This window comes from Pyricularia grisea, chromosome VII (assembly GCF_004355905.1).
Source record: "Pyricularia grisea strain NI907 chromosome VII, whole genome shotgun sequence".
Lineage (NCBI taxonomy): Eukaryota > Fungi > Ascomycota > Sordariomycetes > Magnaporthales > Pyriculariaceae > Pyricularia > Pyricularia grisea.
The window spans coordinates 321,894-335,004 of NC_044975.1; the positions used below are offsets into that span (position 1 = coordinate 321,894).

The following is a 13,111-nucleotide window of genomic DNA, read 5'->3' on the forward strand; positions in this document are numbered from 1 at the left end:
ACAGTAAAGTACAGCATGTGAGTATCCGGGCGAGGTAGACTCTGTGATGGTGGCTCATGATTGAAAAGTCAGTGGCGTGTGGTGGAAAAGTTTCCAGTGTACTAATAAAACAAGCTTGTCAGGATAAGAAGAGGGGGAAACCAAGTCGAATGCAAGGGCAAGAAGAGGTAGACACTAACGTAGGGGAAGATCGACGCCAGCAGGCCGTCCGGGGGTCGGGGCTATAACCGTCCTGGGTTATTAGGGTGACATGGATAAGGATAGTGTGGATTTTTATCACCTCACCCATGCTATATGTACAATACAGTATGTATTATTGCCGGTTCCTCATCGATAAGCTAGCTCCCTGTTACGAGAACGAGACCTAATTTGACAAGGGTTGCTCTGGTCTTGGGCAGGACAGGGACTTCGTAAGCCACAGCGACAGTCTTCGCCAGGTGAACAGTACATAATCCTGGGCGTTGGACAAGGTGTGCATTCCATTCAGTTCCGAGCCCGGGCTAGGCTCCCGTCTTTCCTTATGTTCCGGCTGTCTTTGGGACGGACAAGTTCCGCTTGAAGAAGCGAATTGGAGTGGTTCCGCCCCTGTTGTGACTGGTCACTGTCAACAATCAAGTACCCAGTATGCCAATGCCAAGTCTGTTCCTTTGGTGTGTTGGTCTGGCCTCAGCTCAAACCATGAGGTACAAGGTAAGAGTGGTAACCGTTCTGGATTGTGGAACAAGACACAGCAGAGCAGAATGAATCAATCCTCTTTGTGTACGACTCGTAATTGAATACGATCGAGAGTCGATTTGAGTTTTTTTTTTCTTTCTTTCTTTTTTTTTTTTTTTTTTTTTTCGACTAGATCTACACAGTAATAATTGTTTGTGGATTAGCTAGGGCCGAGTTTGTTATCCATTTCACTTGCCCCCTGGTAGTTATTAGCGAGTACGGAGTATCTTAATAAGGCCACTAGACTAGAATGAAGCTAAACTACCTGGTCTAGTGTAATGTGGGGTCTGGTTGGTCTACTGTGCGTGTCCAATATGTACATATGGCGGCATCCAAACAGATGGTCGAGCTATTTCGCCCTCCTCCCTTTTCTCGAAATGTCTGCAGTTGCAACTAATACCTCCTTAGATATGTACCTACTTAGACGTATACGAAGTATGAGATGATAACTTGGAGAAATTTCAATCCTGAAATAGATTCCACGCGCTGCTTCGTCCTTTTGCGAACCACCTTAGAACCATAGCAAGGAATCAATTACTTACCGCAAATTTAATCGGCGATCGATAGTGGCTCTTTAAACCTTGGCGTCGGATGCTCCCACCGTCAAAGTGGACCCATTGGTTCGATATCAAGGGCAAATGAATGGCGAGACTTTGCACTGACCAGACTCGGTAACGCGGTAACATGGTCGTAAAGTCGGCCATGTCCAATGAGGCGTGTTGGCAACCTGCCAGGGTTTCCTTCTCCAGTGCTTCCGCAGGTGCATTTGCTCCATACGCGGGCCTATCAATGCTCACTGGAAATTGATGCCTGCAATCTGACTGACGCGACAATCTACAGCGATGTAACCTAGCTATAAAACCAGCCGGATTTTCTTCAATAGGGTTCACAGGCGGAAAATGTCTCTAATCTCGCACATGGATCTCAAATGGTATGTTCCTATAATTTATGGTCTTGGAATGCGGGGGTCACTTGATAACTGCGTCGTAAAGCAGCACCGAGGTGCCGGATGAATGGCGATATTCTAATTGACTGCAGACCAAGGCACCTCTTTGATTCGCACCGATCCCTTCATTCATCCTGCGCCGGAATTGGTTATACGGAGTAGGTAGATGGAATTATCCGCCCGAAAGCTTTTACCATCATCATAAACCCCTGGTTCCTGAACGGAGGGAATTTAATAATAATGGATGCCGTTTTAACTGCATGCTGACCTGTTCGTCCCGTCCGTCCAGCCAAAATCGTCCGTCCAGTTTGGCCCTTGTGTGCTCTTACTTGATACTGGCCAACCATTTTCATTCCACCAAGCCCAACCGGCCAAACTTTCAATGCCAAACATTCGAGCTGACCGCTTTGATTGAGTAAAAACTCCCGACATCACCAAAGCCGGCAGTCTACCCGTCCATGCGGGTTGAAAAAGGGTGGTTGTCCTATTGACCGAAGTACACCTAAACCATCACATACCATCATTCGATTGTACAGCTCTTAGGGGAGAGAATCTTGACGGCATTTGTATTCCATCATCCACGCCCCAAATCGGGCCTTCAATCCAACGAACATCATCATCAGGGGCGTTGCACCATCAATTCTCGGTAGACCCATCTCTTGAAAGCAGCCATCCCTTCTGTTTGTCCCAGTCGAGCTGTCACAGGGGGGGCCACGGGCGGCCGCAGTTGGACCAATCCCTGTCATGGGCACACAAGGATAGGAGAAACAAAACACACGAGGATAGAAACAAAGGGTTATTATGGTATGGTCGGTGCAACGCAGCAGCAAGCAACCAGCACCACCTGGCTGTTTTGGTATTACTCTGCCACGCAATATTAGATGGCTCGTGGATGCTGCCACTATTTCAAAACCACGTCAAAGTCAAGAAATTACCTACTTACTGTACTGTAACAGCCAGCTGCTGCGATTTTTTCTATTCAGTGTGTTGAGACAGGCAGGACCATACAAGAGAAAGACACCTACACCCTCACAACTCATAGTCGAATAATCTTTCTCTCCCCTTATTCGCTACTATTATCCTCAAAAGAAATCTCGCTGCAGCCACATCTGTCGACCAAGGCATTCCTCCGTACCGTACTATAATATTGCAAGATTATTCGGTAGATTCTCGTGCATTTTCACACGGCACAGCCGCCATAGCCGACATCGCAAAGACCACAGGTCGATATCTCGCTTGCTAAGGTAGGTAGGTATGTACTGTACAGGCAGATGGACAAATCCCATGCTCAGTCACAATTCCAAGCTTGAACAACCCCCGACTCGCACGCACACTATCTTTTGCTCCACCTCAACCACGATTCGAGACGGCTGGACCTGGGAACACAATCCAACTCCACGATCTCTCTCTTCCTTACTCACATTAAGCGAGCGACCACCAAGATATTTTCTCCGGTTTGCTGATATTTGACGAGCTGGCTGGTAAGGGTGTTTGAACCACACAAAGCAGTAGCACGTCAATGTGCGACCAAGGCCAGACCCAGACCACCCAGACCCAAACCCCCGGCCACGTTGGTACATCGCATCACTTATAACCTGTCGGACCGCATTCCGTTCGAGTCGCTCAATTCATCTCCTATCAAATTTTCGTCTTGATTGTGATCCCTCGCACCTGCAAAGACCTTCCGTGTAGGTGCGGGAGGACATGTTGTTATCTTGACTCAAAGAAAAGAAACAAGCAGCACCGCGCAGACCTGGCCAAAAGAGAGCAGACGAACCGAATAGAAACTGTCAACTCAGGAACGGATTGTGCCAGAGTTTCAGCCGATTCAGGTGCTTCGCCAAAGATACTGACGGAGTAGAAAAAAAAAAACATCAACCCACACGTGCGCACAAAGGAGACGGCAAACAAGAACCGAGCAAAAAAAAAAAAAAAAAAAAAAAAAAAAAAAAAAAAAAAAAAAGAAAAACCCAAAGCAGTCCGATGTTCCGGCCCCGACCAAACCCTGTCGACCAATTCGCATACCCATTTGGGTTCAGCGCCGACCAAGAGACGGATTTCTCATACTATTCACAGCAGCAATTGCCAAACCCATTTCTGCTTGCGGCGCTTGGATGCGACTCGATTCAGGTCAGCCGACGAGAAGCTGGAGTTGAAGAAGCTGGAGCTCAGCAGCAAGAGGGACCTTGCACAAACGAGAACACCATCGCTGCGGAGCCAGGCACAAGTGGGGCAGTCATCAACCAAAGAGAGGGGGCTACCCTGTCTGGGGTGGCTCCTTCACCTCCCCATACAACACCAGCAACCGCAGCTGCAGCTGCTGCTCTCCTCGATCGTCATCGCTACAGCAGAACCAACCCCACCTCGTCTGCCGTGGTGGTTGGTGATTTCGACTTTTCGAGCTACCAGCTTCCAAGCCATCAACTCAATCGACATAGTCTCCCTCAGTCTCAGCCATCTTCTCACCAACTATCGGCTTCGTTGCCATCGCCCTCTTCTCTGACAACTCACAGTCTCGTTCGCAATCGACTAAACGACCCGGAACTCCTCGCGACCGCTCGTCTTTTGCGGCAGACGACGGTCATCACCAAGATGGACGAAGGCGTTGCCGCAACCGACGACCTCGCTGCACAGGAGGCTGCTGCAAGGGAATATCAGCCACAACTTACGGTAAGTGTTTGTCGTCCTATATTTCTTTTTTGCATACCTGTTTTAATTTCCCAGTCTATGGCGCTCCAAAAATCGTGGTTCAAACTCAAATATGTCTTGGCCGTTACCCTTTGGCGACCGTCAAGCTCTTGATCCAGATCGCTGCTATCGATTTCCCCGCATTCCGCTAAGCTAGGTTCTGATCACGTCAATTGATTGCCCTCGAGCTTCCACCACCACATACCTTACCCTTGTTGGATCGACAGCGCTGACTTATATCTTTATTTATCTTCCGAAACAGGGCCCTCTCGTCGGTTTCAAACAACCAAGCCATGCCATAACCGAAGAATACGCCAAGGCCGACCCGGTCTACGTGGAGAAGACGATGGTGAGCTAGTTCCAACATGCCCAACGTCACCAAAGTAGACAGATGGGAGAAGTACAAGGCTGCAACAGAGATGGCGAAATGGAATGGAGATGGAATTCCCAACACCACTTTGCATCTTACTGTGCCCGCTGAAACACTGCATGGGCTGACTTTGTTCCAGGCCCTCCCAAACACTTACTCTCACTATCGCCCCATACTTGGCGACGGCAATTGTGGCTGGAGAGGTGAGCAGGACCTACTTTATACCAGGCATCAGGGCTTAGCTCGTTATCACCAGTAACATTGGCAATGTGTACTAACATTCGAATCAGCAATCGGCTACGCGTACTTTGAGACCCTCATCCTGACAGCGACTTCTGCTAAGATTAAGGGAGAGCACGAGCGCATCACTTCTTTGAACGACTACATCTCCAACGTTGGTGGATATGGTTCGTATATCTGGGAGGACATGGTGGACGAAACATTGGCACTTCTCAAGGAAATCGGTGACTTCCTTGTCCAAGGAGATCAAGATGGCGCCTTGTCTCACCTGCACACCCGCTTCAATCAACCCGAGGTCTCTAGTGCCATTGTCTATCACCTTCGCATGCTGGCTGCCTCGTACCTCAAGGGTCACCCTACCGATTACGAGCCCTTCACCAACGGCGGAGTCCAAAATCACTGCAGTGGTACGATCGAGCCTATTGATCGCGAGATTGATCATCTGGGAGTTACCTTGCTTGTTGAGGTTTTGTTGAGGCCGGCTGGTTTTGTTCTCGAAATTGCATATCTGGACCGCAGCGCTGGTGAACAGGTTAATGTCTACCTTTTCCCGGACGAGGCCAACGGCCAGGACGAGTCGACTTTGGGCCCTGTGATTCACCTCCTATTCCGCCCGGATCATTATGACATCTTGTACAAGCCTGCACCCCAACCTGTAGACGTGCAGGTATACCGCGCCATGGTTCCCACTCAAATAGTACCCGAGATACACCAAATGAGCCAATGGGGAATGGACTCAACTGCCGCCAATATCAACTATGATGTTCTTAGCATGATTCCAGGGTTCGACTTGAATCCCAAGGGCGTTCAGCGTCAACAGGAATTGATGAATGTCCCATCTTACAGTCAACGCCCAGACCCATCCGCGTCATGGACTTCGTCGCCAACGTCCTACACGCAACAGATGACACCACCAGCTCCATCACCAACCTCGTCGGTTACCTTTGCTCCCCAGCAAAGTCGCCAACAGTCTCTTCATGAAGTACCTCAACAATCGTACGTTGCGGTGCCTCATCATCTCCAGCACCAGCATCAATACCACGACCCACCGCAGCACCAAGAACAACAGCACCCAATACGGTTTAGCACACACTGCTGGCCTACAGCACAATCCAATGCATTCTCGGACTTCCCTGTTGCAAAGGAAGAACAGACTTTACAGACGGCAACAATGCAGAACAGCCCGCTGAATACGATACACTTCAATAACCCCAACTTCCAGCCCCAAGAGTACAAGCCTGGAGACGAAGGGTCACCCAAAGCAATGGCAAACAAGAGAAAGGGTGATCAGTCTGCCAAGAAGGCAAAGAAGCTTGCCGTATCCGATCACAAGGCCATGGAGCGTAATTGGAAGCCAATGTCACACTGAGACAAGGGAACCGTGAGACGGGAAGCTGGACGTGCACGCTTGTATTTTTGTCACAGAAGGGACTGTGTTTTCGTGTGTGATGGCTTCCAGTACCGAGCTGGATGTTGTACTGGGACTTTTATGGGGGATGACTCTACGACGCAAGATTGCGAAATTATTTGTTTGATGCTAACATGTATGGCCACGGCGTTTTAATGTGTCCTTTTTCTATCCGTTTGTAACATGCGACGGCTTAGCCTTAGCAAACCTGCATTTTAAGGAAAGGGAATGTGGTGGGCGGCTACAAATGTTGATGACTTTTGCATCTTGATACCATGTTATTGATAAGTAGGTGGCTCTGTCCACAAACCAACTTCGAGGCGGAAGAAAACTGGATCGTTCATGATGTGAGTCTGAAGTGTTGCAATAATGCGATGAGAGGAGACACTAGGCAGTGCAACAAGTGATCCCCTATCGTTCAAAGCACCAAATGTTCTCTGTCTCTACATGCAGAAGTGGTAGAATCCGTACCTTGGGCTCTGAGGATGAAGTAAGCGGGTAAATATATTGCAGACTAGACCTATCAAACAAACGCTCGAAGACAAATGAGAGAGTAAAAAAAAGGACAAATATATACCGTCCGTCTAACTGATGGGCTTGTTTTGGCCAGGTCTCTTCTTCTCGATTGCAAGAACCGTGTGTATAAACTCGCTCTTCAAGGCGCTACCTTTGCGGTTGGCCAGTAGCTGCGCAGTCTTGAGCACGTTCTTGATCTGGCGACCATTGAGCTCGATCTCGGCGAGGTCGTCAATGTCTCGCTCTGGCACCGACATCCTACCGCCCAAAAAGTTTCGCCAGACGGCGGCTCGCGACGCCGGCGTCAAGTCTGGGTATTCGAGGCTCACGTGGATGCGCGACTGGAAGGCGCGGTCGATGTTGTCGCAGCGGTTGGTGGTCATGAACATGATGCCCTGGAAATACTCGAGGGTCCGCAGGAAGATGGAGACGACCTTGTTGCGTTCAAGGTCGTGCGTCGACCGGGCCTCGAGGAACACGTCGCACTCGTCCAGCAGCAGCACGGCGTTCCACCGCGCCACGAGCTCCAATATCCGCGACAGGCCGGCCTCGACCTCGTGCGGCCGGCTGCCCAGGTCGCCCGAGCTGAGCGTGTGCAGCGGCACGCGGAGGTGTTCGGCTACCGCCTCGGCCGTCAGCGTCTTGCCCACACCAGGCGGGCCCGAGAGCAGGCAGATGACTCCCTGGCCCTTGCCGGCGATGACGTCGTCAAAGGAGCCCTTGGACTCGGCGTCCAGCTGGGACTCGGTAAAGGCCATGATGAGCTCCTTGTGGTCCTGATCCAGGACCAGCTTGTCGAACGCGTCGTCGTCCCAGCGTATCTCGGAGATGCGGTCGACGTAAAAGTCTAGCCACTTTTTGGCCTTGAGGCTGTAACCCCGCGTGCGGCGGTGGCAGATCATCTGGTGGAAGGGCGTCAGCTTGATGGACCCGTCCTCGTTCAGGCCGTGTTCGAGCTTGTGCGCCTCGAGGCGCTCCAGATCCCGCGAGTTCCAGTCGTCGACGTAGCGGCGCGGTGCCGTCCAGGGCGAGAAGCGGTTGAAGCTCTCAATGTCGACGACCACGCGCCCCGTGACCTCCACCGGCACCTCCTTGCCCTGATGGTCCCACCCGATGGCGGCGCCGTTGTACTGCCGGTACTTGTGGCCCGCGAGCTCCTCGAAGCGGGCACCGCGGCTGATGAGGGCGGTGCGCAGCGCGTCCCGATCGGCGTGGAACGACAAGGGGTTGATGTTGAGGCCCGTGATGGGCTTGGTGCCCAGGAACTCGGGGATGTCGGTCGCCACGTCGGAGCGGCCAAACTCGGTCCCGGAAAAATCGACGCACTCGCCGCGCACGCGCAGGAACTTGCCGCACTGGTTCTCCATGTACTCGGTCTCAACCAGCTCCATGGCCAGCGTCTGCGCGCTGGTGACGGCGACGTCGCCGGGTTGGAAGATCATCCAGAGGTCTGAGAATTTGATGACGCCGTGGCGGATGTAGTCCTCAAAGGCGGCGATCTTGTCGCCGATCTCGTACCGGAGGATCCCGTCCAGGACTGTCAGGTGCTGGCTCATGTCCTTCTTGTCCTTGTCTTTGTCGTCGGCGTCGGCGTCTTTGGCGGCCTTGGCCACGTAGGTCTTGAACTTTTCCCAGCGGTGGACAAAGGGGACAAAGGGCGCCTCAAACTCTAGTCGGTCCAGCTCGATGGCCACGCCCGGGTAGTCGGTCAGGATCTCGCCCAGGGCCTTTTTGAGGTGCGGAGACTGAATCACGATGGAGTGCGCCTCGAGCTTCTTGCGGGCATCGTTGGACTTGACGTTTCGCACCAGCACGGCGTACTGGGCCGTCTCGTCGTTCTCTGCCGGCTCTGGGACGTCCTGTGTTTCGAGTTGGGTGTTAATGAGATGGATAATGAAGACGGGCTGGTTGATCAATCAAGTGGAAGGTTGACTTGCCTTGGGATACTTGTCCACCCACGTCCAGTTGCCGTCGCTGTCCTTGAGTGAGCGGTAGATGTTCTTGGGGGTGGCTAGGGAGCCGCGAGGCGCGAGCTTCTTCTTGGGCTTCTTGGGCTTTTTGGACTTTTTAGACTTGCTCTTGTTGCGGTCTGCCTCTTCCTCCGTGTCCTCATCAGAAGACTTGTCGTCGGCCTCTTCGTCCTCGGTCTCATCTTCTGTGGTACAGTCAGAGGCGGAATCTTCCTCCTCCTCCTCTTCGGACTCTGAAGATGAATCCTCATCAACCACCTTTTTGCTACGCTTTCCAGCAACCTTGCGGGACTTGGCGCATTTGCAGGCCGAGGTTCCGTTGGTGGCCTTGGAGTGCCGACTCCTGCGGCCGTTGGTTGCTCTAGCCATGACGCTTCACTTGGAAGACAGGAAGACAGTGCTGCACCTAGTAAATGAACAGGCAGAATGTCTCTAACGTACTCCCAGGTTTGGTGAGCACACGGCAGATAAGAAGACCTGGTATGAGCAGTAGATGGTGGTGTGTATGTCAGGCTGTCTGACAAGCAGGGCACATATTTATATTCATTCATTCATTCATTCACATCGAGTAAAGTTAACGTCAGGCAGCCGCAACATGATAATGCAGGCCTATCACAAAGAAAGTCATGTCGACCCTGCTTGCTGAACCAGCCGGTTGCCTGCCTGCCTGCCTGCTCACCCTGCATACAGTAAATGCAATGCGCGTCCAGCACATACGCTCCTTTGTTCGTCTACTTTTTGGTCTTGGTGTTGTTCTTGGCAAAACAGTCTAGCTGCAGCCTTACCAACATTGTCGGCGGTGACTCAAAAAGGGGTAGACTACCGAGGCGGCAAAACATTTCGGATGTTTAACTGGGGAATGAAACATGGATCAAGTCCAAGTGCTAGGCAGCAGGGCAGAAAATTGAACGAACTTTGACGCTAACCGTCATATTTTTTGAGGCCAACCTTTGGGGTAAGGCTGGACAGGATTGGCGGGCTCGGACATGGATTATTTTGGTTGCCTCCCTTTGCGATTGATCGGTGGCCTCGGTCGGAATTGGTGTAATCAAGGGTCTCTCGCTGAGGTGAAATCCTGAGCTGGTGGTGAAATCGAATTCTAAAATTTCACAAATACCATATAGTAGGTACCTAGGTAGTAGGTACGCATGCGAAGAGTCCAGATTATTTTTCTGCTCTCGAGGCGAAGGTCAGAAGTTCAGGTTGATACAAGCACAGCAGAGAGACACAAACGCAGAGCCAGCTGTGCCGAACTCGGTCTTACCAATGGTGGGGTAAGTCACGTGAACGTCCACCCAGGACTTGGCTGAATTCCAGTACCGAGTAGTACATTGAGCGTGAGCTAGGTACAGTGCAAGCTACAGTAAGCCATTGAATTGACTCGCTCCAAGATCCACTTTGTGAAAGATCGCAATATTTTCCCGGTAACACGAAAAGCAATCTCTCCTACCGACCGATTGATTATATCCTCTTGATACCTGAGCAAGTAACAATCGTTCTTTGATCTTTCACAAGCCCTGCACCCTAATGAGCTTGTCATGACGCCGACATCAACCATTCAAGATGGGTACAGGTGCGGGGCATTGCGACTCTGTTCATCTAGGTTGGTTGGCATACAGAAATTTTGCTAGGCGGCGAATGAGGTACCTAGGTAGGTAAATAAATAAATGTCTCAATCGCCGAAAAAAACGCAGATCCATCCTTTGCTGTTCATAAAAGGCCAAAGATGAAATGATTTTTTATATCGGCCACATCCCCGTAAAATACAGCCATTCCATGTCATAATGGCTCCACGAACAGAAGGCAGCAATTATGACTCGAATCCAAATGGAACGGACCCAAGCGGCTACATTGTCGAGTCTGCACAACCCATCGATCCAGAGGTGGCGAAACGGGCATTGAGGAAGATCGATCTTTTTCTCATGCCCGCCATGGTCATTGGTAAGTCTAGCTCTCTGCTGCCTGGCCGCCACTACACCTTCTGATAGGATAAGTTTCTGGAGTTAGGCTATGGGCTCGTCTACTACGACAAAGCCATTCTCGGCAGCGCTGCCCTTTTCGGCATGACCTCGGATCTACGCCTCTCAGTCGTAGATCCTGTCACCGGCACGGCAGACACCACCCGTTTGAGCTGGGCCACATCCATCTTCTACTTTGGCCAACTCGTAGGCTCCTATCCCATGATATATACCCTGCAGCGCTTCCGGACCCGTCATGTACTTCCGTCGGTCGTCATGGTCTGGGCCATCATATGCGCCGCCACCGCCGGCGTCACCACCTGGCAGGGTCTCCTGGTCCAGAGGTTCTTCCTTGGCTTCACTGAAGCCATCATCCCGACCGCCTTTGTCACCACCGTCAGCGGCTTCTACACCCAGTCCGAGCAAGCTCTGCGCCAAAGCTGCTGGTTGTCCGCCACGGGATGGTTTATCGTCATTGGTGGCGCTCTGAACTACGCCTTTGCACAGATTCGAGGCGGCGCTCTGACCTCATGGCAGTACATTTACGTGCTCGCTGGCGCCCTGACTTTCTTGTTTGGAATATGGTGCCTTTTCCTACCAAATTCTCCCCTGGACGCATGGTTCCTCACTCCCGAGGAACGCGTCGCTGCTCTGGAGAGGCTCCGGGCAGGCCAGACGGGGGTGAGGCGTGATGTGCATGAGATCAAGATGGGGCAGGTCGTAGAGGCCCTGTACGACGTCAAGGTTTGGCTCGTTTTTGTAATCATGGCAGCGGCGTAAGTCAAACCAATCTAGGAACCATCCCGGTCACTCCTCCATGGACTTGTTGCTGATCAAGTCTGCTCATCGTGTCATGTCTTCCAAACGCAGATATACTGTCAATGGTGCTGTCTCGGGTTTCGGCCCCTTGATCGTCTCGACTTTTGGCTACTCTGCTCTAGACAGCATCCTCTTTCAGTTCCCCCTCGGCTTGATCAGCGCCGTCGGCATCCTGATCACCGGCTGGTTCTCGGCGCGCACCCCAGACATTCGCATCCCGCTCCTTATAGCCTGCTGCCTGCCCGTCATCGCCGGCTTCGTCACCATTTGGAAGTCGGACTGGGGCGGCGTCAGCAGCAGGCCTGTTGCCCCCGTGGTCGGCTATTCGCTCATTGGGTTCTTCGGGCCTGCAGTCAGCCTGACGGTCGCCCTTGGGGCTGGCAACGTTGCAGGCGAGACCAAGAAGAGCTTCGTGGCGGCGGCCGTCTTTGTGGCGTACTGCGTCGGGAACATCGTCGGCCCGCTAATGGTCAGGAGTCAGAGTAGGAGGGAGCACTATCCCGAGTTGTGGATTGGGTTGATTGTCTGGTATGACCTGTCTCCTTGACATTGAAGTGAACCAGTAAAGCTCTAAGTTCCCAGCTAACCGTCATTAGTTACTGCATTGTGATTGCCTCGGCTTCGGCGCTATATGTGATCCTTCGCCGAGAGAACAAGATAAGGGCGCAACTGCCGGAAGACCAGGAGGAACGTGACAGGTTAGCGTTCAAAGATCTTACAGACAAGGAGAACAAGTACTTTAGATATGTGATGTAATGGGGTCAGCAAACAGGAATATATGTTAGTCCCAGATGCCGATTGAGGAAAACAAGGGACCCTTGGTTGGCATACTAACTTCACCATCAGCTTCCAGCCTCTGCTCCCGACCCCCGACATAATGACCTCACAACAAATCCAAGCCCAGACCGATAATGAATGCATCGCCGAAGCCCGGCAGCCCATGGTCGACGGCCAAGGCCTGCATGCTTGACTCGACGTTGACCTCAATGCAGTTAGTCCTCCTCGCTCAGTCCCAAACCATTCCACCGCACCTGGTCGCAATGTGGCTTGATATACTGAATGGCCTCGAGCCTCCCATCAGGGCTGTTAGAGTAAGCCCGCTGGCATTTGGCCTCTTTTGTGGGGCATATATCCCCTCGTCTGACATGAGCTCGACAAAATAAAAATAAGCGCATCACGCACTCGTTACACACCAGCTCTCGCATGCAACACTTGACATGCGGGTTGACAACACCCCAAGCATGGAGGCCTGGATGAAGGTCCATTTAGCTGATTTAACGGAAATATCTCCGTAATGGACAGTGGTCGGTGTTATGACTCTGCAGGCACCTGGTTTTGCTCTAGACTAGTCACAGGGGCCAGTCTCAAGAAGACCAGTGGACGTTTAACATGCCAAAGTCTACACCATCGGGATTGGAAAGACGGCCAGCAAGGTTTGAGTCTCAGACATATCAGTATATTGATATTATGTGTGGTGGCCTG

The 13,111-nt window shown here is 51.8% G+C and overlaps 3 protein-coding genes across 3 annotated transcripts; 2 read left to right on the top strand and 1 right to left on the bottom strand.

Moving 5' to 3' along the window:
- Positions 1 to 3,580: 3,580 nt before the first annotated feature.
- On the top strand, positions 3,581 to 9,356 carry PgNI_10162 (uncharacterized protein). Its single transcript, XM_031130137.1, has 5 exons — positions 3,581 to 4,330; positions 4,611 to 4,697; positions 4,858 to 4,921; positions 5,009 to 8,743; positions 8,822 to 9,356. Exons 1-4 carry the CDS (start codon positions 3,644 to 3,646, stop codon positions 6,325 to 6,327), a joined length of 2,157 nt encoding a protein of 718 aa, XP_030979857.1. The 5' UTR covers positions 3,581 to 3,643; the 3' UTR covers positions 6,328 to 8,743; positions 8,822 to 9,356.
- PgNI_10163 (uncharacterized protein) lies at positions 6,951 to 9,221 on the bottom strand (the record flags this gene model as incomplete). Its single annotated transcript, XM_031130138.1, has 2 exons — positions 6,951 to 8,731; positions 8,816 to 9,221. The coding sequence occupies 2 exons, from the start codon at positions 9,219 to 9,221 to the stop codon at positions 6,951 to 6,953; spliced, it is 2,187 nt and encodes a 728-aa protein (XP_030979856.1).
- Positions 9,357 to 10,332: 976 nt separating the features above from the next.
- PgNI_10165 (uncharacterized protein) lies at positions 10,333 to 12,441 on the top strand. Its single transcript, XM_031130139.1, has 4 exons — positions 10,333 to 10,793; positions 10,860 to 11,586; positions 11,681 to 12,157; positions 12,226 to 12,441. Exons 1-4 carry the CDS (start codon positions 10,637 to 10,639, stop codon positions 12,383 to 12,385), a joined length of 1,521 nt encoding a protein of 506 aa, XP_030979858.1. The 5' UTR covers positions 10,333 to 10,636; the 3' UTR covers positions 12,386 to 12,441.
- The last annotated feature ends 670 nt before the right edge of the window (positions 12,442 to 13,111 follow it).

What these genes read in the sequence shown, in the direction of transcription:
- PgNI_10162 (XM_031130137.1), top strand. Translation starts at nt 3,644, where the DNA reads ATGTTCCGGCCCCGACCAAACCCTGTCGACCAATTCGCATACCCATTT. An exon ending in TCTACGTGGAGAAGACGATG is followed by an intron (nt 4,698 to 4,857) that starts GTGAGCTAGTTC and finishes ACTTTGTTCCAG; the next exon opens with GCCCTCCCAAACACTTACTC. An exon ending in CGGCAATTGTGGCTGGAGAG is followed by an intron (nt 4,922 to 5,008) that starts GTGAGCAGGACC and finishes CATTCGAATCAG; the next exon opens with CAATCGGCTACGCGTACTTT.
- PgNI_10165 (XM_031130139.1), top strand. Translation starts at nt 10,637, where the DNA reads ATGGCTCCACGAACAGAAGGCAGCAATTATGACTCGAATCCAAATGGA. An exon ending in CATGCCCGCCATGGTCATTG is followed by an intron (nt 10,794 to 10,859) that starts GTAAGTCTAGCT and finishes TTCTGGAGTTAG; the next exon opens with GCTATGGGCTCGTCTACTAC. An exon ending in TTTGTAATCATGGCAGCGGC is followed by an intron (nt 11,587 to 11,680) that starts GTAAGTCAAACC and finishes TTCCAAACGCAG; the next exon opens with ATATACTGTCAATGGTGCTG.